Raw genomic sequence first — 25,692 nt, forward strand, 5'->3', positions numbered from 1 at the left:
AGAGTTACCTACAAAGGGTTGCCTATAAGACTTTCAGCTGATTTCTCGAAAGAAACTTTGTAGGCAAGAAGTATTCAAAGTGATGAAAAGCAAGGACCTACAACCAAGACTACTCTATCCAGCAAAGCTATTATTTAGAATGCAGGGGCAGATAAAGTGCTTCCCAGACAAGGTAAAGCTAAAGGAGTTCATTGTCACCAAGCTATTATTATTTGAAATGTTCAAGGGACTTTTTAAGAAAAAGAAGATCTAAACCATGAACATTAAAATGACAACAAACACAACTATCAACAACTGAATCTTTAAAAAAAAAAAAAAAAAGCCAAACTAAGCAAAAAACCAGAACAGGAACAGAATCATAGCTATGGAGATTATTTGGAGGGTTATCAGCTGGGAGGGGATAGGAAGAGAAAAGGGGGAAAGGGGCAAGGATCAAGAAACATAATTAGTAGGTACAAAATAGACAGGGAGGTGTTAAGAATAGTATAGGAAAGGCTGAAGCCAAAGGACTTACATGGACATGAATTAAGGGGGTAATTGCTGAAGGGAAGGGGTAGTTGACAGAGGAGGCCAAAGGGGAAAAATTCGGACAACTGTAGCAGCATAATCAATAAAATATACTTAAAAAAAAAAAAACAAACAACCTGCTGACATTCAAAGGCTAGGAAGAAAACAGACTATCTCTTAATAACTCAAAGTCATATTACAAAGACTGTAGATACAGGGAGGGGTGGAATATCGGGATCATTTTTGCAACTGTTGTACCACAATGTTGAAATGAATGTTGTCCTTCAAGTTGTCATTTTTCAAAGCTCTATACCCATTCCAACAATGTACCCACTCATTAAAAAATATAATTAAGCCCTGGCTGCTGTGGCTCAGTGGATTGAGCGTCGACCTGCGAATCAAGTGTCACTGGTTTGATTCCCAGTTAGGGCACATGACTAGGTTGCACGTCAGGTCCGCAGTTGGGGGCGCGTGAGAGGCAACCGCACATTGATGTTTCTCTCCCTCTCTTTCTCCTTCCCCTCTCTCTAAAAACAGATAAATAAAATAAAATAAAGTAACCTTGTTAAAAAATTAATTAATTAAAAAATCTCCAAGAATAAAGAGCAAATTAATTAATAAATAACATATATATATATATAATTAGAGCCTTTCTTGGAATCTTCTTCTAAGTGTGTGGAGGGGTGTTATAAGCCAATTAAATTCATTCTTTTAGTTGTGCATTTTATCCAGCATTCTTGATTCTAGATAATTTTCTATGATTTCTATATATCAAATCCATAATAAAAGAATTTTGAAACTGATCTCCATCAAGGCTATTTTTTTTAATGTAACCAAGACTTTGAAATCTATCCAAGAGAAACATTCTAAAATGTTTAAAACAAAGGCAACATCACTGGAATAAATGGATAGCATGACAAACCTGATTACTTTGAAGTAATAACAAAATAGTTATTTTGTACCTTTACTGGAATATTTTTAAAACATTGCTTTAAATTAGATTATATAAATAAATACCTATTGACTGTAGTTAAATTTGTGGATTCAGTATATCTTAATTGTATTTCAAATGAATTTTTCTCCTAAAAGAACTTAGTGTTGACTCTCACTTATCCAGCAAATTGCAGCAAACTTACTGGTGTTTTCCTCTATTTTTCTATTTAGATAATGTTTTTGGAGAAAGAGAACATGTTTATGCTCATATCATCTCACTTCAGTGTTGCTATCATAAGGATTTCTAGAACCTAATATCTTAGATATGAATTTTGGTGGACTTAAAAAAAAGTTTATGCAAAGTTTGTCTCCTTGATAAAGTTGACTTGAATTGTCCTTCAAGGAAAGTTATTAAAGAAATATGTACCTGTAACGTTTACCAAGATTGAGTAGTAAATTTTGTGTTAGAATTTCCATCATGTGGCTATATATGTTTGGACCTAAATGTCCCCAGAGTTGATACTAATGAAAAAATCAGGTGATGTAGATTCTGAATACGTCCACTTTTAGGGGGAAAAAAAAAAAGCTCTTTTATTGGGAAGTGCTACTTCAAGTCAGCAAATAGAAGCAGAAATTCCTAAGTCCCAGTATTAGTGGTATTATTCACCTTGGGACTCTTAAAAGAGTTTGTTAATATGAAATGCCTGCAAGCACTCATGTTTTGGGGATTTTCTAGTCCCAAAGTAGAGGAAAAATTCACTTTGACACTTATTAGGAGAGGTTCAATTTAGTTAAGAGTTCAATTATGTTAAAATCAACAGGCTGGAGGAGTAAGAATCGGTATGTGCATGTAAGACTTAGAAACCAACCTGGATAAAGAATGCTAAATCAGGTGTATAGGTTAGAACAATCAGCTGGGTGCATGTTCAAGAATGTGCTTCATGTATTTTATCCTTGCCCTGTTTCTCTGCTACCTCCAGCAGGTTTTTATGAGACTTTACATTTGAGATCAATTATACAATAGATTGGAGATTTAGAATCTTAGGGTCTCAATGTATGGGCAACTCATTTAATTTTCCTGAATCCATCTGAATTTCTCTGTCAGTAAAACAGTCATGAAAATACCTACTCACAGGTTGCTTCATGAATCAAATGAGATAAAGTAGTATAAACAATAGTCATAGCTTACGTTTATTGAGAACTTCCTGTCTGCCGGGCACTATTCTAAGGATTTCACATGTACTCATTCATTTCATCCTCCCTGAAATCCTATTATTTCTCTTTTAGAGTTAAGGAAACTGAGACAGTATATGGAAAATCTTTGAAACATCTAAAACACATTAAATAAATTTAAGCTACTGTCTTTTTTAAAAGATTTTATTTCTTTTTTTTCGGAGAGAGGGGAAGGGAGGTAGAAAGAGGAAGAGAAACATCGATGTGCGAAAGATACATGAATTGATTGCTTTTCACATGCCACTAACCATGGACCTGGCCCACAGCCCCAGCCTGTGCCCTGACCGGGAATTGACTGCACCCTTTTGGCTTGTGGGAAGACACTCAAACCCCTGTGTCACACCAGCTATGGCTTTGCTTTTTCATCTTAATATTACCTAAGTCCAGCAAATGCTAGCACCATTCAAAGTCCAAGTTTGTGTTTTGCTCCATTTGTTTGAAAATGTTCCCTTTCACCCTCTAAGGTTTCCTGAGGATACGATGATGGTCACAGTGGTATATGATAACTCTGAGGCAACAGAGCTCTGTGCAGCTCAGCACCTCTACCTCAAGCCCATAGCAAAATTGATGATCAATGTATTGCTCCCAGAGAATACAGAACCCATGAGGCCTTTCTCAAACTGGGAAGTTCTTGACCAGCTGAAGAGCCTGATTTGCCCTGATCAGTTCACCACAGTTCGGCTCTCCAAGAGTACGAAGAATTTCATCCGATTCGAAGGGGAAGCTGAAACACAAAGTTTGGTTCAGATCCTGAAGGCAAAGTTGCATGGGAAGATCATCAAGCTAAATGGTTTGAAAACAGACTTAAAAGTAGTGGCTACAGATGCCCAGGGAGAGTGGGAGCACTTACCCAAGGAACAGGAGGCCCGATCAAGTGACGGGGCTGATGAGCTGGACCACAATAAGAGCCCAGATTCCATACATTTTCAAGGTTTGCCCTGCAAGTGGTTTGCACCTAAAGGTTCCAGTGGGGAGAAGCCATGTGAAGAGATCCTTAGGGTGGTCTTTGAAAGTTTTGGAAAGATCAAGAATGTAGATATCCCTATGCTTGACCCCTACAGAGAGGTGATGACTGGTGGAAGCTTTGGGGGTTTTAGCTTCGGCTTGCAGATGTTTGAGGCCTTTATACAGTACCAGGAGTCAACTGACTTCATAAAAGCCATGGAGTCCCTTCGGGGAATGAAGCTGATGCTTAAAGGGGATGATGGAAAAGCCCTGGCATGTAACATTAAGGTAAGAAGTAGCCAGAGTTTCTTGAATTTCCCACTATTCATGTGGGCCTAACTAAGTAAAAGCTAGGCTCTGATCAATAGCTCATGTAAAGATTTGCATTGTCATTAATAAGTGGAAGTTTAGGAAGAAAAATAATCTGAATTTGAATAATGTTTTTCTATCAGGCATGCTGCCAGCTGGGGTTTTAAAGTGGTTGTTGATATAACCTGGGGCTGTGCCCTAAGTTCTTGAGGGCATTAAGGGATGCTTCATGGCTCTTACGGAAGTATCTCATGTGCTTATTCTACTTGACAAGTTGCTGAGAGAGAGGAATACGTGCAGTCTGAAATCACAAGGAAAACAGTTTACTCTCTATTATTGGGATCACAACTTATATTGTCAAGCTGTTTGTCAGGTAGATTGCTAAAACATAATCCCAATAAATTTGGATTCTTTCCTTTCAAAATCAGCCTGTCTGTCCAGTCATGTCACCTCACTGATATCGGAATGTTTACTCATCTGGAAATCTTAATCCAGCAGAGAAAAAGATGCTGCTAAACCTTTCTTTTTCTCTAAATTAATCTTTAACATGAATTTGGACTTTTAACTTAAGTAGCTTCCTATGTATGAATGTGTGTATGTGTGTTATGTGTGAACCTACTTATGTTAAAATGTACATTTTAAAAGTATGAGCTATTCAGTCAAGCAAAATATATAGCAAACACTATGACCACCCACGTACCACTGCCCAGCTTGTGCCTATAAGAGCCTGTGCCTTTAATAGCATTGTGACATCTCTTATGACTATGAAGTAAACTCCTCAAAGTTCTGCCAAAGAAGATTCTGGAACCCACAATACTGTTTGAAGGCTTCTGAGAAGCAGTAGAAGGGTATGGGTACTGGGATACAGAGAGAACATTTTTAATTTCTTTGGGTTTTAAACTGACAGTGCCCATATTAGCTTTATTTCTCTGGCTTGAGAAATACTGGCAAACTTGTCTAATGAAAATGAAATGTTTGGGAGCAGGTTATGTTTGATAACACCAAACACTTCAGTGAAGGAGCTATAAGGAGGAGAAATCAAGAAAGGCTAAAATTACAAGAGCTGGAAGAAGAAAGGAGAAAGGAGAAGAGAGAAGAGGAAGAAGCTGAAAGGTAAGGAGACCAACTTTAACAAAGAGGGTTTTTTAGCTTTTGATTTATGTACTTATCCCTTTGAGTGAATGGCTAGACTTGTTAGATTACATTGAGGTGGGGAGGCAGGCAGGAATTGGTTCAGATTGAAAAACTCCATAAAAATCTGCAGTCTTTCAACTGTGCTGTTACAAAACCAAAACGACAAAAACAATTGAAAACAAGAGACTTTTTTTTTAATTTTATTTTTTGTTATTCAATTACAGTTGTCCCATTTTTCCCCCATTGCTCCCCCCTCAACAAGAGACTTTTAAAGAAAGTATCCTTGTTAGGGAGAACAAATAATGAAAAATAGTGGGACTAGCCAGATTAAACTGTCTGGAAAGTGATTTTTAAAAAAGGCCAGGAACTTTTATAGTGAAAATTCTAGCTGGAAAATTTTTAAAATTTACCAACTTCTACATAGCCTGCCAATCTAAAATGTTTAAAACAAAACAAAACAAAAAACCTCTTTTTAGGTGTAGAGAAGGTTTTCTTCTATAGGATGGTCAATATTCAAACTAACCCATAGACAAGAAGGCATGGATTGATTTGTTGGGACTATTTTCTTGTTGGCCTAAGTTCTTTCTGAGAATTTAAGGAGACTCCACCTTTATTTCTTTGAGCTTATCATTGCTTCCCAATTTAGGAGCTTGAGACTAGAAAGGGCTATTGGATTGTCAAAGGTTCTCCAAGAAGGTACGAATAGGCCATGACTTCAGGACTCTGAAAACCAGTTTTACCTCCTGGCCCCTCCCCTTGCATGTTTATTCTTCCAGTATTTCATGTAAATTATAGCCATTCAAGAAGGGAGATAAAGAGTGTCCTTCCTTGTTGTGCCTCTCACTTTTTTGGCTGGTGAGGTGATAGGAGTTACTTGAGGTGACATATGTGAAACTTGGCCAGAAGTTATGCCTAGTCAATGCAACTATCCACCCCCCACAATTTCTGGACTGAACCCACAGCTGAGATAACCCTCTGGCTTTTGGCTAAGTTCTTACTCAGATAATTGTCCATTTTTGGTCTTCCCCCGTGTTTCCATAGGGACTTAACCAAAACAATTTAAATTTTCAGAAAACAGCAGTAAAAGAAAAGCCCATATTCTTCTAAGCCAGTGTGTTTTTATGCTGGTGTACTGTGTTGTATAATATGTTCAAAAGACCAGTTTTCACACTTAAGATTTTATGAGTACTTTGACTTACCTTTATTTGCCTATGTGAAACCAGCTCATGGAAGGTTTTGATCTCAAAAAACAAACAAAAAAATTATCACTGTGAAAGTTGGTGTAGTAGTCCCTGCTTGTGGTGTGAGAAAGTGAGGCTAGAGGCTCTTCCTTTGAAATCTGTAGTATTTTTTTGGTATTCTCTGTATAAGGTCTCCTGTACATGCTTCTAACTGATCAACTCAATCATGTGTCTTTCCCCTTTTATGGATGTGCCACAGTGTCTTTTACCTTCAGTTGCCTCTGTCAAGCCCTGGGGTGAGCAGTGAAAGATTCCTGGAAAGCTAAATAATCTGTTGTTTGTCCATGTTGTCTCCCTCCCCTCCCCACGCACAGTGGTGAAGGAGTGGGGAGGAGAGCAAATGCCGAATAAATACCTTTTGAATGGTTGACCTTTAATCGTTGTCCAGAAAAAGAAAGGAGGAGGAGAGGAAAGCCCAGGAAAAGAGGAAGAAGGCCAAGGTCAGGAGACGAGCCCTGAAGGAAAGGGACAGACATCGGCAAAGGAAGTGGGACAGAGCCAAAGCTGAGGCGTCTTGGGAGCCCAACTCTTCGGAGGAGTGGGAGGAGAGGAAGTTCCTTCTGGCTCAGAGGCGGGTGGAGGCCATTTGGTTGCTACTGGTGCTCCTGAGGAAAATTGCAGTAAGGCTCTTTCCCATTCGTTCGTTGTTCAGTTTCTTTCTGAGACACATCCCTTCCAGTTAAGCAGTCACCTATTTAAAATCGATTCCATGAAAGACACATTGTATTCATTGGGGTTTATTTTCAATAGGCTGATCTCTAATAACCCCAATTGTAGGTTTACATTAAGGGTACCCAAATTTTCTCAAGGAGTAGTGTCTAACCCTTGCCAACTGTCACACATACTTTGTGCTGCTAAACTTCGGGATCGTTTTACCCAGCGCAATATTGCTAGTGTATCTACTTATCTAAGTTCCTAATGGATGTAACAGAAACTAGCAGGGGGGAGAAATGGATGGTGTGGGTGTTTTGCAGTCTTCCATTAACTTTACTTGTCCATTTTTCTGGAACAGATTTGAATGAGAAGGGAAAGCTTTGAACAGATAACTTTGTATAGCAAGCTCATGTTAGTCTAGTCTTAGAGTATTTGCTAAGGAATTTCTCACATCGCAGAGCAATTGTTTTGTTTGGAAAGTTTCATTTTTAGAAGTTCTTGTTTCCCCACTTACTGACCTAAAGATAACCAGATTCAGCAGAGTAAAGGTCAGAAAGGCTCCAAAACTGTTCATTTAAAAATCCATATTCAGTATTTTTTTAATACTGTACAAAGAGTAAGTGACATTAGTAGACAGAGTTGATTTAATGTATATCTGTAGTCTTAGTCTTTTTCTCATTAGTGTGAACAATCAGTGAAATCAGGATCAGAAAGAAATTACGTTTCCATTTACAATAAGGCTAGCTGGATATTTTTTAGTTTACCTTAATGACCACCAAGGATGACTCCTCTTAAAGATTTTATCTCTTTAAATATGTGTGATGCCTAATTCTTGACCCCACTGATATCTTATGCTGATTATGCAGTCTCCACATTCTAATCCCAGGTAATGGGTAAGTACTGTAACAGAACCCCTGGGCTGCTCCGATTGAAACAGAACCCACGGGTTGTTTAGTTAGGGGTCCGATTGCCCGCCGCCAGAATTATAACTCTTAATACCAGAGTTTGGTGAAAAGAAAAAGAATTGTTTATTTACACATAGTCCTGCCTCCCCCTCCCAGACCTGGCCAGTCTTAGGAAAGTCAGAAACACCGTTTCCCTACTTCCTAGGCACAGTTCAGCTTTACCAGCGGCTGCCAATCACTCAGTTCTGATTGGGGAGGTCCTTTCTGTGCTGTGGTGCCCTCCAGCTCTCAATGCAGGACCGCCTGGATTCTCAGCCTCCTCGCAAACTGCCTTCTTCCTGCAAACCACATGGATCTCCCCTGCTTCTCAAAACTGCATGGCGAGAGCCTCTTAAAGCGGCCTGGAGACCCCTTCTCCAAGCCACATGGAGGGAGCCCACAAGAGCCAGAGAGTGAGGGCGTGAGGGCCAGAGAGAGCCTGAGAGAGAGAGCCTCCTAGAGCCAGAGCCAGCCCAAAAATGCCCGCAGCTGCTTCTCTTCCTCCCTGCCTCCTCTCTCCCCCTGCGTCCTCTCCTGCAGTGGGTGTTGCAAACCGTCCTGACCATTCACAGAACCCTATGTAGGCTCTGTCTGCTTCTTCTGTACCAGCCCACAGTCCAAGATCCCTCCCATCTTCCTGAGTCTTAGAAGTAAAGCGGATCTTTGCAACAATGTTTCCAGCTACTAGCTCCAGGCATGCAAGGGCATCCTGAAAGCTGCTTCCTGCTCCCTATCTCCCAGCCGCAAACTCTGGGGTTTGTTTTTGGACTCCCCTGTTTCTGTAACAGTCCTGAACCCTGGTTTCTACCAGGTATCAGTAGAAGTACGCTATAAACTCTTCTGGCAGGGTGGGACTGTGGGCAGCACCTTTCACCTGCTCTGTGGTTGTGCAGAGTAGACAGCACCACAGACAGAACCATTATCATGGCCACATTTCCTGCTTGCTGTGTTGTCTCTGACTGAGGGTAGGCAGAGATACCCTCACCTGCAATCCATAGGATGAAGCTGGAATGAAAAACAGAAAAATAGGCTATCTTTTAAGCCTGTTGACTCTCTTGCAGATCCACATTTTACCCACCAGTCTTTTCTTGTTTTAGAATTTTCTAGGAGGGCTAGCCACCATTTCTTATTCTCCTTCATATCCCCAGTTTGTGAACAAATGAAAAGAGTCATGTGCTTTGAAGGTATTTAAACCATGGTGCCTTGTAACATAAGGATGGGCACAGACCTAGTAAAAGCAGCTCATATTAGATTGAGACATTTAGTGTTAATGTCTCCTGCTTCCTCAGTGCAATGTTGTTCCTAATTTGAATCTATGCTACGTATTGTTAGAAACCTCTTACAACAATGTCAGAAATCACAATTTTATTTGAAATTTTTAATGTTTAGTTTTTTTATGTCAGATTTTAACCTTTTTTTTTTTAAAGGAATCCACACAGTTTAACCCACAGGAGGTAGATGTTGCAGGCCCTAAAGCTAATTATGGTCTGAGGAACACATTGGAACCTCTGAAGAAAGAAGATTTAAATGCTCAATACCTTCAAAATCAGGAGAAAATGCTAAGATATCAGGCTGCCAATAAACAAAACCAAAAAATAAAGAAAACTCAATTACAGAAATCTTCCCACTACTGTTGGAGGAAAGAAAGAAGTTATTTAGTTAGAAAAGAGAAAACTGGGGAATTATTAATCAGTGGATACAATCACAGTTTTTACTCTGACCAGACTACTTTGCAAATTTCATTAATTCGAGATCAATCTATTGTGAAAGAAGACCACCTCAGTTCTAATGAATACTACTATCCTTCCAAATTATCTGAGAGAGACCATGGCAAGAAAAAAAAAATCTATGAAACATATGACTTTATTGACTTTCTATTAAACCATTATTATCATACTCCAAAATATCCCTCTGTTTGCCTAGAACCAAGTGACCCAACGAGCACATGTAAGTGGCAGAGGTCTGTCCATGCTAAGGGAAATGGATTTCAAGTCAATTTGAGAAAGTATAATTGTCACTCAACCAGATTGAGCCAAATGCAAAACCTGCAACGGAGAGAACAGGTTCAAGATGATTACTGGGTAAAGATTCATAGTCAGGATCCTGTGCTGCATAAACCACAAAATAGACCAAAAGTGGATTATGTCAAAAAATGTCCTAAGGAGTTTAAAAATCATTGCAAGGATACAGCCAGTGAGGCTCATGACCAGTTGACTCCAACTGATGCAAAGGGCTATCTGTTGGAAAAGACCCATGCTTACCAAGTCAAAGATTCCAAATCCAGAAGTCAAAGCCAAGGTTCCTCACTGAAAAGGTCAGCAGACTTGAAGTTGACAGAATTGTTCAAGGTAATTAGTAATGATTCTGAATGGTTTAGTAAAGACTTTATCATAAACAAAACAGAGAAAGTGAAATCTGTGGCCACATATGAAAGTACCCCAGAAAGAGGAGCTCTTGATACTAATGATATCATCACTTATAATCACTATCTGTTGGAAAAGACCCATGCTTACCAGGTCAAAGATTCCAAATCCAGAAGTCAAAGCCAAAGTTCCTCACTGAAAAGGACAGCAGACTTGAAGTTGGCAGAATTGTTCAAGGTAATTAGTAATGGTTCTGAATTGTTCAGTGAAGACCTTGCCATAAACAAAACGGAGAAAGGGGAATCTGTGACAACATATGAAGGTACCCCAGAAAGAGGAACTCATGATACTAATGCGATCATCACTTACATTCAAGAAATTAAATCAAGTCAGTCTACCTTGTATTCAAAGTGGAAACATTTGGGGGAGGAGAAATGCTCTAAATACAAGCTTAGGAAGCCAAGTAAGAGGTCCAAATATGAACAGAAATGTTCACAGCTTGAGGATGAAAATTCCATGAGAGCCAAGAAGAGCAACAGCAAAAAAGAGGAAAAGCTAGCCCCCAGAAACTCAGTTTATCAGGGCAACTACCACAAATCCAGTTCCAGTGGCCTATTAGAAAACATCACAAGAAAGAGGAGGAAGTTTAGTGATAACACATTTGACCAGAAAATTAACTACGGGCCCTTTCCTGTGCCAACAATATCATTAAAATGTGCTAATGCTTTCGCTTCGAGCCATTTTCCCCAAAGAAGAGGGATTCTGCCGAAATCAGAATATAACCAGGCTGCAATAAGTTTCAAAGGACATGAGAATTCTACAGATTTCATCCTGACTTCTGATAGTTATCGTATTAGATCTAACAGTCAGGAGCACATTGACTCTAGAAGCTATAATTTAGGAAATTACACTAGTTCTTCATATTTTTAAATGTTTTGAAGGTCTCTTAGATCAGGAACACCCTTATTCACAATAAACAATTTGCAAGAAGAACACTTAAAACAAAATATAGCGATGTAGTTAGCAACAACAGCTAGAGAGCAATATTTAAAACCTTGAACAAGTTCAAATGAAAAACCTTTTTTTCCTTGTCAAATTATAAAATATAGGTCAAAATCACTGCAGGTGTGTTGGCAAGCTTTGGAGATACAAAACGACCAGTTTCTGAAGCTCGGTAAAACAATTTACTTGCAGAACTTTTTGATCCAAGAATCCACATTTGTACAGTTCAACTGCAACTTTAATTTGACCAGTGAAGGAGCAAATTAACATTTTGAGGCATTGAGATAAAGCCTCTGGTCCTTTAACTATCATAAGGTCATCATTTAGTATCATTTATCTTCAAAGAGGACAGTGGTGGATAACGATCTTTTTACATATTCTTTGATCAGAACACCATGTACAACAAACTTTCCTCACTTCCATCTATCTAGAAACAACTATAGATAAAAGAAATGAAACAACAGCTAGAACATAGACTTCTTCATGACATTAGATGGTTTCATGAGCACCCATTAGAAGGAAATTAACCTTATTAATATGTTCATAATGATCAAAGAATTGTCCCTTTAGAAACAGTGTCTTAGAAGAAGAATCTAAAAGGGGCTCCGACTATCCTTTGAGGCTTAGAGGGACAGTGGACAATTTGGAGAATTATTTTTGAAGAACCTCATGTCATTCCAGCGTAGAAAAGCAACAGGATTGAAGTGGTACAACCAGTAGGATTTGCAAAAGGAGATATTGAAAGATCCTTGGGCACCAATAATGGCACTTGGGAACAGAGAAGATGACAGTATTCCATTTCAGGTTATGTAATGCTCAAGGTTGGGTGACAGTTTGTAAAAAGCCACTGAATATCCCCCAAATGACTTTTATTATACAGTAACAAGTGCCTCCTCAATACTCAATAATGCCACGGAGTTAGGAAGAGTCAAGGGCAATGCCCATAGTTTTCTAGCTAGGGAAAGTTGTATGTGTACAGAATTTATAAACTCTTAACATAGCAATTTATCTTCCTACCTACTGGTTTTGGACTTGTTGAATATGTTTTTAAATTGAGATATTTTATAGATTTGTAAAGACTTACAAGTTAATGCAGTGCATGTTCTATCGAAAGCTTGGCTGATTCATTCTGCCTTATATTGGATTTAGGACCTCAGGGGCAGTAGATGACCATTTTCCCCTAACAAAGCTATACGTGACTTAGCAATTGAAGACATCAATGGGATTAGACTACCAGCAGCAGGAAAAGGTGATTTTAATTCATGGAAGTATTGGAAGGCAACATTTTCATATCACATGATTTATTTCCAATAGACTTAACTTGATAGAAAAGTACCTGGGTAAAACCAAGGTAGAATGCCAGTCCACGTGGTTGCCCAGAATGACAAGGCACAATGTGTGCTCAAAACCAGCCCCTTGAGCAACCTGATACTTCAAGGGGCTAAAAAATCTTGTAATTTACCTGAGGTGATAACCATGTATTGTTTCATCGATTTCTTCTAATCACATTAAAAAGAGATATGCTAATATGTGCAAAAGTTCAGAAATTAATGTAACAAAGCAGATTATGTTTACCATCAAGATAATAACCAACAAATGATTTGTTCACTCTCTCGTCTTCAATTCCACTTTCAATTCAGTGACTGCCATCGAAACTAGGTTTGGTTTGTCAAATCTGAAAAATTGCTATGGGTGAATGCCTTTTCTCGTATGAAGACTAGTAATGACTATTAACGTTCAAAGTACTGTTATCCAAGCAGATTTTTAAACTATTAATGGCTTGTATTATGTCAGACAACTTTCAGAAACTGAGACCCTGCCTCCTTATTTTTTCATGTTTCATGCCATTGAAACAAAGAACGTTATGGAAAGCAGCTATGCTTGTTTTGAAAAAAAAAATCTCAATTTCTTGTTATGTGATAATTTTTTCTTGGCAGAAATTTTAGTCATGGAAGCAATTTGTTGCTCATAAACACATAAAATAATAAAAAATAAATTGCCTAAAACAGCATGTGCATTTTTTTGTTTTTGTATAATAGAACTGGTGCTAAGTCACATCTATGTAATATTTCTGTCTTATTTTGTTTTGTTTCCTAACTATATACCATCCTGGGACCTAAAAGAAAGTAAAAATACTGGTTTTATATTTACTTTCTGTACAACCTTGGGTTTTTATGTCTTATGGCAACACAGTTTAGATTTGAGTAAACCTCTTTTTTTGTGTAGAACTTAAGTGAGAAAGAGAATAATTGAACTTTTCATCTGAATAGCTTAGCAAAGAATGAATAGAACTGACAATATTGTCATCACTTTCTATTAATTAACAGTGTTATTCTTTGCTGTGCTGTTATTTAATTAACTGGGGCAAAAGTATTTTCTCATATCTTTTTTCTATGTCCTATTAAGTAAGGCCTGAACTTTAAGCTGTCATTTTAAATAGGTGTTCTCATGTTTTTCCTTGTATGTGCTATGGATAGTGTTTTAAGAAAGCTCAAAATTTGTCAATGTGTTTTTGTTCAATTTGTTTGAATTTCTCAGGTAGAAAGCAATGCAAACCGGTAATTAAAAAAATAACAACCAAATAAATGTGTTGCAAGACAGTTTAAAATTGTTAACTTTTAAATAAATTCCAAGATGGGGGTAAGTTTCTACCTATAGTATGTTGCCTTGCACTGAAGTTACTGATCCTTTTTCTCATTTGTGTTGTTAGAGAAATAATACATGTTTAATTTTCAGATAAATTAAAAATAAAATTGTCATAGTAAATAGAGTCATGGTTCATTCACTACTATTGGCTGGAATGTTGCACATCTACAATAACATTTTCTAGGAAAATATACATGTGTAGTTTCAGTGTTGTTTCTGTGCAACTTTTCCCTCAATGATGCTTGCTAGTTTATGGGAATTGACTGTTAGAGATCATAAAACCAGTTTTATTCTGGATAAATTGAAATTATGATATTGGGACTTAAGACTCTTCTCCCTCCAGCCAAGGTTTTATCAGTGCTATGGAAAAGTAACAAGTGGACTCCATGGTATCTCTCATCCCTTCAGCCCTTGGTGAAAGAAAGTTATACAATGTCCCAAAACAAGTGTGGCTGTGGGATGGGGAGTCTAGTCAGAGAAGTTAGGGGCCTTATAATTAGTCTTTGACCATTCATGAGTTAACTGTGTTTTCACATGAAATGTACAGCAAACTGCCTCTAAGTATTATTTATATAAGGAAGGCAGACTATAACTTAGAGTTCAGTCTGGGCACTTGAAAGCTGAAAGGGTCCTTGTTGGGTTCAAAGAGCTCCTTCTGAAACAGCAAGGGCTGTATGGACATGTTTTTTGGATCTCAGGTCTGCATAAGTTTGGCCCTCTGAGGTAAGGTGAATGTGACAAATTTAGAGAACTCACAGATTTGGACAGATACTGAAAACACTTGAAGAATGCTGCTTAGGACCCAGAGACACTGGTACTGGAACAGTGTCTCTGCAGGAGTTGGACGAAAGCAGGTGGAGAGCAAACATGTTCACCTGACATTTTCCCCACTGACCCATGGTGGCTCACTCATCTTCTTGAATGGAGCCTTTTATGCAAAATGGCCTATGAATATGTGAACTGGATTTGTGAAGTTTTTAGATCAGTCCTACCTGATAGTAATATCCTTTTACATGTAATCAATAGTGCTGATTTGGTTCTGAATGAAGGGAAATAAGGCTATTTGGGATTTAAGCTTTAATCAGACTCTGGATGTTTTCCTCTTGCCATCAGACAAAGCCGTTTAACTTTGTAAAAGGAGTAGCCTAATCTTAACATCTAAATGAGATTTCAGGCTACAAACATGGCCCAAGTTCTTCTCTTTCCCACCCTTTTCCCAAAGCATATGGTGGTATAACCAGTTGCCTGGCACAAAACAGGCAGCTTGATCATATGTTGACTGAAACCTAGTTGGGGGAAAGGGCACATTTAAAAACAAAACCAGGTAATAATATGGTTTAACATAAAACATGCAAGACTGTGAACCCTCTTTGGTTCATGAAGTACATACCTTGGGATAAAACTTGCCAACATTAAACATTAAAAGAGCAAAACACTAATATTCAGAGTAACTGGTTGTCTGTTTATACAACTGACTGTATATGCCAAATCTGATATCCCCCTTTTGACATGAAGTGAATTAACTTTGCTACTCTAAGGATTCCTGATTACTTTCCTGATCAGATGGTATATTAAAACAAAACTACTGTATTTTTCGCACTATAAGACACACCTGACCATAAGACGCACCCAGGTTTAGAGGAGGAAAACAAGAAAAAAATATTTTGAACCAAATAGTGTACTAAAATATTTAATATAGCAATATTTCAATCATGTAAAGTGAACAGCAGTCAACAGCGGTATTACGAACCATCATCACTGTCATTAACAAATGAGGAGACTTTAAGGTTCAAGTACTCTTCTAGTTTTCTGGGAACCCCAAGAACTCATCATCGCTGGTGTCAGAAGTTATGAAGCTCAGTTGTTCACAATCACTGATATCACTCTCTTCGCTATCTTCATACTGACCGGATGCCCTGAGATTCAGCAGTAAAGTGGGACATTTAAGCATCCCCAGGGGTTTCACATGGGCCCACTGCTTCCTTTTAATAGCTGTCGCCACCGCTGACAGGTCAGGTAATACACATAACGGTCTGTGACACAATATTTGCTCCATAAGACGCTCAGATACCCCCTGCCACCACTTTTTTGGGAAAAAAAGTGCGTCTTATGGAGCAAAAAATTAAGTTTTAAAATCCTCATTGATTTGAGAGAGAGGAAGCGAGGCAGAGAGAGATCCACCCGAGAGGAACATCGATTGGTTGCTCTCATACATTCCCTGACTGGGGATCGAACCCAAAACGTTTTGGTATATGGGACAACACTCCAACCAAGCCACCCAGCCAGTGCTTAAAGTATTCCTTTGTCCTTACTACATATAAACCTAAATGGAGGTCTGTGTTTAAGTTTAGAAAGTTCTGATTTAAAGAGGCAGAATTTGACAAGTCACAAAATATCAATTCAATCCATTATTTTTAAAAAGATTTTATTAAGTTTGGAGAGGGGAAGGGAGCAGGGGGAAGGGGGAAGAGATAGAAGGAAATACTGATGTGAGAAAGAAACATTGATCAGTTGCCTCGCATACTCACACCAACCTGGGACCAAACCCATGACCCAGGATCAAACCAACAACCATCCTTTTGCTTTGTGGGACAATGCCCAACCCAAACTGAGCCATACCAGTCAGGGCCCAATGTAGTATTTCTTAATAAGACAGCTGGTATTTGGTTTGTGGTGGGAGGTTTCTATAGTTTTGCCCCTTTACTCATTTTGGAATACAAAAAAAAAAACCAAAACAGAACAACTCAAAAGTGAAACTCTTAGGATTAAACTAAAATTACTTAATTCTGGTTCCTTAGATTGTTTAAATAAAAAAACCTCACAACATATTGGGTAAAACCATTTTATTAACTGACCAAAGCACTTCATTTTGTTTTCTGATTTGAGGTAAAACCATTAAACATGGTTCACAAGAAAATACAAGGAAAATACTATTCAACTACAATTACAGGAGTTTGAAACCTTACTAGTTGTTCACATAATACTTTTACAAATTCAAACTGTACAGTCTACTTAAGCTAAGTTTATTGTTAACCATAAGACAATATCAAAGACCTAGACACTTGACTACTACTCTTGCAGTGGCTCTAGTTTTTGCAACACGAGTTAACTGTTACCTTACGAATATACTTTTTTTCAAAAACCACTTGGCTAGTGATGTGTAGTTTCCTCATTATTCAGGGGTGTGTGCAGGCTCTTAGGAGAGCAAGCATCTGTTTTCTATGCCCCTCATGTCAAATCACGCAAAATAATCCCACCATGAATATGGAGATTGGGAATAGTCCTACAGTCTTCATGTATTTAGGTTTTTAGGCAGGCCAGCTGATTCTCCCCAAAGCTTTCTTCTGAATGTTCAAATCATGTTTTAATCCTCACTGTAGATAACTGTTAGTGAGGGTGTCCAAGTGTCTGAAGAAGGACAATGATGCCCCCTAGAAACCATGTATTTCTTCTAACTAAGCCTAGCTTTGAGATTTCGTTTTCTTCCTGGTTAGCTCTCTTTAATGAATATCAAAGCCTTTGGGACACTGCAGATTTGCTTTAAGTCAATTGAGAAATCATGGCTAAAAGCTGATCCTTTGTTGTTGCTTGCACATTTTACATTTCTACCTGTTTGGGAGAAATACCCAAGTCTTAACCTGTCTTTCAGGAAAAACAAAGTTAAATTCAGCCTGTACTAACTACAGGTAGAAGAAAAACAGTACTCATATTCATATTACAGCACTGTAGTTCACTTTCTGGATTTATGACACACAATCATCATGCATTCTAAGTTAATTTTATCAGTGTCACTAGTGATGTTAATTAAAAAAATTTTACAGCAAGTTCAAAACTTTTCTAAATATTGAAATCACCACATTTTAAAGACAGACTGGAATGTTACAAATGGTTCTGCAAAATACAAAAATAGATATGCTTCCACTGAATGCTTTAATCGTTTTTCCGAGTATTCTCATCTTTTGGTTCTTCCTCATCTGAGTACACGGTAGGCTCCTCTCCCTCCTTCAGCAGTTTGCCCACATGATGATACTTGACTGGAGGTAGAGAAGAAAACACAAATGACCATTCTCATGCTTGATGGGAAATCACTACCACAGTTCACATTAAAGTTTTTATTAGAGGCCTGAGATTTACTCAGCAACACATCGGGCTTCTAAAAGAGCTTTGTTCAGAAGACAGAAATATAAAACAGGTAGCGATGTGTGACAATGAGTGTTCAAATGAGTTGCATTTTTAGAAGGCTATAACAAGCTTTCTAAATTAGAATACGCTTTAGTAAATGTGCAGAAGGATTTGGGGAGGGGTTTTCAGAAAATGAAACCACCACATACAAAGGCATGCAAGTGAGAAAGAACATATCTGAGAAGCAATAAAGAGACCCAGTCGCCAGGAGCACAGTAGGAGTTAAGGTTGGCTAAGTAGTGTGGGGAAATATTACGAAGGATATGGAAAGCCAGCCTGAGGAGTTTGGGCTTATCCTACAGGTGGCAAAGGGCTATGGAGGTTTATGACAAAGGTATCACCAAGAAAAATAGTGCTTGGCAACAACAGTATCACTGTTGTGTTGAGGACAGATTACAGTAAGGAAAGACTAGGAAATGGTGACCAGGAGGCCGGCAGGCATTTGAAGGAACAAGAGCAGTAGTGGGGGATGTCAGTGTGGGAGAGGAAAGGGAAGACTATGCAATAATTTAAAGGAGAACTGGAAACATGAGTTAATGAAGTGAAAACTAGAGATTCCATGGATCAAAATGGGGGCTCTAGTGGGGAACATGACATTACAAGGACTGGAGAAGTTACTATTGGCAAGAAGCAGGTCCTTGGAAACCTGAGAAAGTTCAATCAAATTGTGGGGATAGAAACCATGTTGTTGGGAGTAAGGGGATATAGAGAGTTAATGGAACAATGGTTAGGAACAACCACTTATTAGACAGTTGTTTAACAGTGGAAGGAAAGAATGGTAATAGTCTAGTAGATGGAGAAGACAGAAGATGGAAATTTTCCCCAACAAGAGGAAAAAGCTATACGTTGTTAAAGGTAGTAGTAAAGGAGGCAGAACTCTGGAGATGGTGGAGGAAACAGATTTAAGTGGATAAACGGGAATGCAAGGCTTGGAAAGAGATGGAGTCAGCAAACCACCACCACCATTATGGCTGGATCACTGTGGCCAAGATAATGCAGGGGTAATCATCTCAATGTCAGAGGACACAAGGATAGCCTCCTCTTTCTGAATATGGGTAGAAATTAAAGGAGTACCCAACCTGTCTGACCAGGTAATCAGACCTGCTTTTGTGTGAAATAATCACCAGGAACAATGGGAACTTCCCTATGTGAACATAAAAAGGGCCCTAGGGTGCTCGGGTCTGTGCAAGACAAAAGCCAGGTAGCACTTGAGAAATGCCTTAAGGGGAATCCACACCAGCCCTAAGTATAGCTGAAGTTTCACAACAGTATTTGGGACTAGTTCAAGAGGGGAAAACTCACACTTCTTACCCCACCGATGAAAGTAAGCCCTAGAAAATAAAGCTTTTTAAGTTATAAATTACGGCTCATTGGTTTCATATAGAAGAATCTGTTGTTACAAAGGTATCTGGAGGATGCAAAAAATGGGGGACTTTTTTCGATAGCTGAATTATGTTTTCCAAGTAAAAAGACTTGCCTCTAGACTTGAAAGCTATACTTAGTCTGCCTGGGATCCAAACTCTAAAGGTAGAGTCATATCTGGTTAATTATTAACCAAGACCTCTCTCTGAAGTCAGCATTACCTTTGAAGAAAATGGTTGGATTTAGCCAAAAAAGCCAGTTATGTTTAACTGATTATAGGAAACAGCAAATAGAAAAACCACATTTTAAATGAAAAAAATCTTGCTTAAAAGAAATGATCATGGTCTTTATATACTGTTTCAAAGCTGGGAAAGATTATTATTCAGATTCTTAGCAATGAAATATTGCTAAAGAAATAACTAAACACTTAGGTTTGACAAAAGCCAGTTTCTCAGTGCTCAAAATTTGAACTTAACCTCCAACCTTACTTCTCCCCAAGGACTACAGCCCCTAGAAGCCAGGAAACAAATGATTCCTTTTGTTTCTTTTTTAAAATGCAGACACCATTGTTGCTGGGCACATTATAAGCATCATTTGTAGATGAGGCCTATAGCTAGACCCAATTAGATTCAAAGAGAAGCTGTTTTGTAGAATACAAGTCTCCCATTCTTCAACAGAAATGTGGGCTGCTTTTAAATGGCAAGTTCTACAAATGAGGACTTGTGAAAACCCCTTTCTGTAGCTTAGATGGCCACTCTCCCTTCCCCTTACACCAACTACCAAATCCTAGTGTGGAATCTATGCAAACCTTTCAAAATCTGAAAAACCAGAAACTCAAGTTTCCATAGAGAATGAGCTAAATATTGGTATGCCACTATGGCAAGTGACTCAGCACTGCTGCAATTACTTCAAGCCATGAACTTGATCCATCCAAGATTCAGGAGCCTATCAAAATGCTCCCAAGTTTCAGGCTGTTTAGCAATAACTATTGGACTGCCCTGAATCCCATTACTGGTCGAAATTCAATCCAGGCACAATTTAGAAAAAAAAATGCTTACAAGTGAACTGAGAGTCCCAGTCATTCAGGGTCTCCTGCTGGGCAGGGGTGAGGTCAGAAAGGTCATCATACTCATCCTTCAGAGCTTCCTTATCCAGGCAAAATGTGGCGAGGCCCCTGGATGCATCTCTTCCGGCAAAGACCCCATACGGCCCCTCTTTAAAAACAAAGCAAAACCAAAGACCAATTCTTCATTAGTTAATTTCTCTCTGGTCCATACACAGAAAATGGCTTCCTTACTCATCAACACAGAAAGCCCCCTTATGAAATACCCAATTCCATTTGGAAACCATAAGTGAGGTTGATACTCTGGATTATGTAGCGAATACTAAAAGGTCTGTTGTGATTAAACTTTAAACAACAATCGAAATGTTATACATTATCATCCATTTCTTGTGATTTTCAAATAGCTAATAAAAAAGGCATAAATGATTATCTCCTGGGGAGGGGGCTGGTAGGCACTGATCCAAGATAATACTGAGTACACAGGTCAGAATTCAGCTTTAGGAGACTGAACCCGGAGCCTGGCTTTGCTCTAGGCACCTGGGCTACACACCAGTGAAAATTATGGTTTCTTAAGATAATATACACTGAGGTTTTTGTAAATGAGAACACTTCCTTATAATTGTCGAAAGTATCTTAAGAGATCTTTGATTGTGAGACTGCATTAAATATTAACGTGGCATCTGCAGGAGAAATTCTTTTATGACTATCAGTGGTTCAGAAATCTATCCACATTACATAATCTTCAGTCAATAAAGAAGAGATGGCAGAGATCAGCTGTCACTATTTTTGATGGGCTTGAAGAGAAAAAAAGAAAATCCTAAAACTTTCATGGAAAATAGAGACTGAACCAATAGCACAAAATAATCCTATAAAACATTAGAATGCTATTATATATAATATTATGCTGAACTTTTATCTAAGAGAGAAGTGAATCATTCTGTAGGTACTTTAAGTGGATGTTTAGACTCATTTAAAATATTGCACAAGTAAATGAAAAGAACTCAGTGTACTTTAAACAATGTGTTTCCCCAAAGGTTGAGTAGCAACCCTGACATTAAAAAGTCTGTAGGTAACCACTATGCCAAGTATAAGAGTGAGTCAAGTTTCAGTATGGCCGATCAGCTAACACCTCAATTCATTACAATTTTCAAAATAAATTAGATGAAATTTATGATCAACTTTTAAACGCAAATAAGATTCCAAAGAAAATGGTGATTTTATTTAAAAATTTTTTTTAAAATTGTCGTTCTATTACAGTTGTCCCATTTTACGCCCTTTGCTCTCTCTCCCCCGCTCCACCCACCTCCCCCTGAAAATGGTTATTTCTAATCATCATTATATGGTACTACTTCTACCAGAAAAGGTTAAAAAAAAAAAAAAAACACTTCAGTTTTCTAATGGAAATGGTAGCATCGAGTGCTTGAAAATAGGCCAGTTGTACTGACTTGGGTCTCACCATTTCAGAAATTATGTTCACAGAACACTTAAAACACAGTCTGAGAGAAGCATTAAAAGACTTTGGAGAATATGTATTATTCATCAGAATGTATATTCATAATGTAAGTTCCACAAGCAGAGATTTGTGGGGTTTTTATTTGTTCACTGCGTAGTCCCAGCACCTTTACACAAGTGCCATACATAGAATAAGCACTTGAATAATTGTTAGGAATTCTTTGTAACGCAAAGTATCCTTTCCTCACAATGTCACATATTCATGGCCCACAGGATAGTGCAGGTTAGAGACTTAAGGGAGATCTCACAGGGGGCCACCCTTATCATTTTAAATAAGGGTAATTAAAGCCCAGAGAGAACAAGGCTTAGCACCAGGTCACACAACTGGTCAATGATCTAACCAGGGCTAGAACCCAGGTTGCCTGACTCCCAGTTGTGCTTTTTGCACAGGCCTACACCCCTCTCAATGGCTTTGCAAACTAAAATCATTTGATGATGCCCTTCATGTACCTGTTTTGACTACTTTATGGTATCACTCAGTAATAACAGATATTTACATGATTATGTTTATTGATAATGTCTCTTGGTGTGCCACTTGAGTGACAAATACTATAGGTGTGACTTTCAAATTATCTTGACAGTTACACATCTGCAGCAGGTATGTCTTTTAAATGATGCACAAGGAAAAACTGCTAAGTGGGAGAGTTCCTTAAGAATCTTAACACATCTGATTTTGATTAGATGGACTGGGAGGGTAAAACAAAGTGGGAGTGGGGATGGCCAGATTGCTGCAGCCTTCTATACTCTTCCCTCTCTCCAGAGCAGCAGGGAAAAAGAGTATGGTCAGTGTGTACATACTCACTGAGCTCCCTGGCTTTAGAGGAGTCCATATTGGAGCTAAAATCTCTTCCTCCTCCACTGCAAATATGCATTTTATTTAGCAGGACTTTCCAAACCGGGCCGCATCTCGAATTGGCCTGAAGAAGCACGTTAAATGCAGATTCCTGGGGGTCTTCCCTACTGAGACTTCGAATGGTGATTAGGCCCAAAATCTGTAATTTTCCCTCGGGTGCATCAGGTGATTCTGATCCAACCTGGCTTGAAAAGCTTCATCTCAAAGGCTCCATCAAGCCAGCCCGTTCCAACAACTCAGCAGTCTTCCACCCCTCATTTCCCTTCTGGTTGGCTTTTCTTGAATCTCCACACCCAGCAGCTTTCAAAGCCCTACCCTCTTTGTTTCTCAGGATCCTCCCACTTCTTCCTCCTTCCATTTTTAATATTTTTGGCTTCTAGTCCTTTCTCTCCTGCTAGACTAAAATACTGCATTACCTTCTCACCTTGCTACATTCCCATTGTCTGCCACATTCAGCCTTTATTCTTCCCTCAACCAGCTCCTTTCTCCCTATGGAACCTCCCTTGTTCACCGCCCAGCTTTTCCTTATCTGCTAAACATAGCGCGCGCGCACACACGCCACACACATACCTGACACATGCCATACTCCAAGCGCCCAAACGCGCACGCACGCGCACGCCTGACAAGCCACATACACTGACTACACACACACACAACGCACACTCACATCACTCAGCTCCCACGTACAATGCTTACATACCTGCTACTAATCCCATCTCCCTTTTCTTCTCCCACACCCTCACATTCCACCATGGCTACTCCTGGCGTCATCAGCCTTCGCGTCCTCTCCAAGGCTAGGCCTCCCTCCTCCCGCACCTCCCCCATGCCGCCCTAAACACCGGCATCCCCTCCTTCCAGAAATCACCAAACCCGATACCTTCGAAACTCCCTTAACACCGCGTTCTGCTGTGTCCCCCACACTCCTTTTCCAGCTTTGTGATCTCACCCAGCTACCCCCGACTTAAGAGCATCAGCCTCTCCACACACCCCACATCCAGATGCCGGCGGCGAGAGGCGGGGAACCTGTGCCCCCACTGGTCCGCAGACCTTCTACAGCGCCCCTTGCCCCAGCCTGCCCAGGAAGCCGCCCTGCCATCACCGCCTGGTTCTCTGCCTGCCCGCCCTCACTGGCTCGGTCGCCATTCCGCCCCCCCCCTCCCGCCTAGGGCGCCCCTCTCCCCCCTCGCCCCCCCCGGATTTATCCTTGTGCCTGGGCCCCTTCTTTTGTTTCCACGCCCTAGGGCCGGCAGTCTTACCGGGCCCGTAGAACTTGCGGCCTTTGGTCACATCGAACACCTTGCCGTTGATGGCCATGAGTATGCGCGGGTCCTGGACGCCGTCGAAGCGCCGCAGCTCAGCAGGGGTGAAGTCGCGCCGCCTCAGGCGGGGCAGTGGGGGCGGCTCGTCGTCGTCGCTGTCGCTGCTGGCCGCCGGCTGGTCCCCGCGCACGATCTTGTACAGCAGGAAGATGCAGAGGCCGAGCAGCAGCAGGTTGAGCGGCGACGTGAGAATCTCATTCAGCAACCCGCCCTCTAACTCGCTTGGGTCGGCACCCGTCGCCACCACATCCTCGGCAGCCATGATCACTGGAGCAAAGGTTGGGCCGGACTCGGGAAGGCTCCGGAACAAGCTGCTTTCTCCTCCCTCTCCGCGCTAGCTAGTGGCGCGCTGTGCTAGGGGAACAAGGACTAATGGGGGGAAGGCGGGGCTAGGAGGGGCGGAGGCGGGGCTGAAATAGGCGGAGTCTCCCAAAGCTGCGGATGCGCGCAGCCGGGCTGAGGAGGGCCCCGCCCAGCTCAGGCCCCTCACCTTCCTGCGGATCGTGGCTCCCCTCCCCTAGCCGGACCCTGCCTCCCCTGCGGCTGGGAGAGCTGAGTCCAACCCTCTGCTTCACCTGCGAGGCCCCGACCCCTCCTGGCGCCATACTCACGTATCCTGCGGCTCACCGAGACGCTGCGCACAGTGCTCCCACGCATCCCAGTAGCTCCTGATACACCAACTCCCTCGGAGAGGCTTGACTCTGCTGGGCTCTGTCTGAGGCCCCCTCCACCACCTGTTGCGCGTCAAAGACCGACTCCATTTCTCTTGCTTTAGGATTCTCCTCTGCCTTCCATTTCGAAGCCATTTCTTTCCCAGGCCATCCCCCAGAACCACGAGACTCTCATAGAAACAGGAAACTTATCCCTCGAGCTCCTTTTTCCATCTTCAAGACCCAGCCTACCCATTTTCACCTTGGGAACCCCCTTTTGCTCTCTTTATCAAACCTTTCCCCTAGATGCTGTGGGGCGGAAACCCCCAGGATAGGTGAAGTCAGTACACAGGCCCCCTTCAGACAACTCTCATAGTTATCTGGGGAAACCCAATCGCCTGATTTACTCTGGGCTCATTCTCAGAAAACTATAAACTCTTTATAGTCACTTAATTTGCTTAGTCCCAACGCATCAGCATGCAACGTCCTGTTGCTGTTCTTTTTTTGAGGAGGGGGTACTTAGAATAATAATTTAACTTTCTTTGTTTGGCAGCGTTCTTCTGTTTGAATTCTGCTTAGCTAATCCTTGGCAATCACAATAACCCTGTACTGAAGCCCTGTCGAAGGCAGGAGTTTGAAATGGTCTTAGGTTTGGTTCCTTTTTCTAGGTATTTCATCCGGCCTTTGATGTGCTAACCGGCTGCACAGGAGCAGGCCTTACGGAGACTGTCTATACCCCTTAGAGTCTTAATCTGGCCTTCTTCTTTATTGTGGCAGGGGGAGGGGAACGGAAGAAAGGATAGGAGGGGAAATAATTAAAACCAAGCCATGCCCACATCT

The 25,692-nt window shown here is 40.3% G+C and overlaps 2 protein-coding genes across 2 annotated transcripts; one reads left to right on the forward strand and one right to left on the reverse strand.

The window, feature by feature from the left end:
• The first annotated feature begins 3,144 nt into the window (after window positions 1-3,144).
• Window positions 3,145-11,193, forward strand: LOC149990866 (A-kinase anchor protein 17B-like). Its single transcript, XM_090264903.1, has 5 exons — window positions 3,145-3,906; window positions 4,913-5,040; window positions 6,691-6,922; window positions 9,328-10,333; window positions 10,586-11,193. Exons 1-5 carry the CDS (start codon window positions 3,154-3,156, stop codon window positions 11,191-11,193), a joined length of 2,727 nt encoding a protein of 908 aa, XP_090121029.1. The 5' UTR covers window positions 3,145-3,153.
• A 5,546-nt stretch (window positions 11,194-16,739) lies between these two features.
• On the reverse strand, window positions 16,740-24,563 carry PGRMC1 (progesterone receptor membrane component 1). The gene is made up of 3 exons (XM_090264972.1): window positions 24,140-24,563; window positions 20,514-20,669; window positions 16,740-17,945 (listed from the first exon to the last, which is right to left on the reverse strand). Exons 1-3 carry the CDS (start codon window positions 24,462-24,464, stop codon window positions 17,842-17,844), a joined length of 585 nt encoding a protein of 194 aa, XP_090121098.1. The 5' UTR covers window positions 24,465-24,563; the 3' UTR covers window positions 16,740-17,841.
• Window positions 24,564-25,692: the final 1,129 nt, after the last annotated feature.

This window comes from Furipterus horrens, unplaced genomic scaffold (assembly GCF_987537825.1).
Source record: "Furipterus horrens unplaced genomic scaffold, mFurHor1.1.pri manual_scaffold_17, whole genome shotgun sequence".
In the NCBI taxonomy this organism is placed as follows: Eukaryota; Metazoa; Chordata; class Mammalia; order Chiroptera; family Furipteridae; genus Furipterus; species Furipterus horrens.

What these genes read in the sequence shown, in the direction of transcription:
- LOC149990866 (XM_090264903.1), top strand. Translation starts at nt 3,154, where the DNA reads ATGATGGTCACAGTGGTATATGATAACTCTGAGGCAACAGAGCTCTGT. An exon ending in CCCTGGCATGTAACATTAAG is followed by an intron (nt 3,907 to 4,912) that starts GTAAGAAGTAGC and finishes GTTTGGGAGCAG; the next exon opens with GTTATGTTTGATAACACCAA. An exon ending in TGCTCCTGAGGAAAATTGCA is followed by an intron (nt 6,923 to 9,327) that starts GTAAGGCTCTTT and finishes TTTTTTTTAAAG; the next exon opens with GAATCCACACAGTTTAACCC.
- PGRMC1 (XM_090264972.1), bottom strand. Translation starts at nt 24,464, where the DNA reads ATGGCTGCCGAGGATGTGGTGGCGACGGGTGCCGACCCAAGCGAGTTA. An exon ending in CCGCAAGTTCTACGGGCCCG is followed by an intron (nt 20,670 to 24,139) that starts GTAAGACTGCCG and finishes TTGTTTTTAAAG; the next exon opens with AGGGGCCGTATGGGGTCTTT. An exon ending in CTGGGACTCTCAGTTCACTT is followed by an intron (nt 17,946 to 20,513) that starts GTAAGCATTTTT and finishes CTCTACCTCCAG; the next exon opens with TCAAGTATCATCATGTGGGC.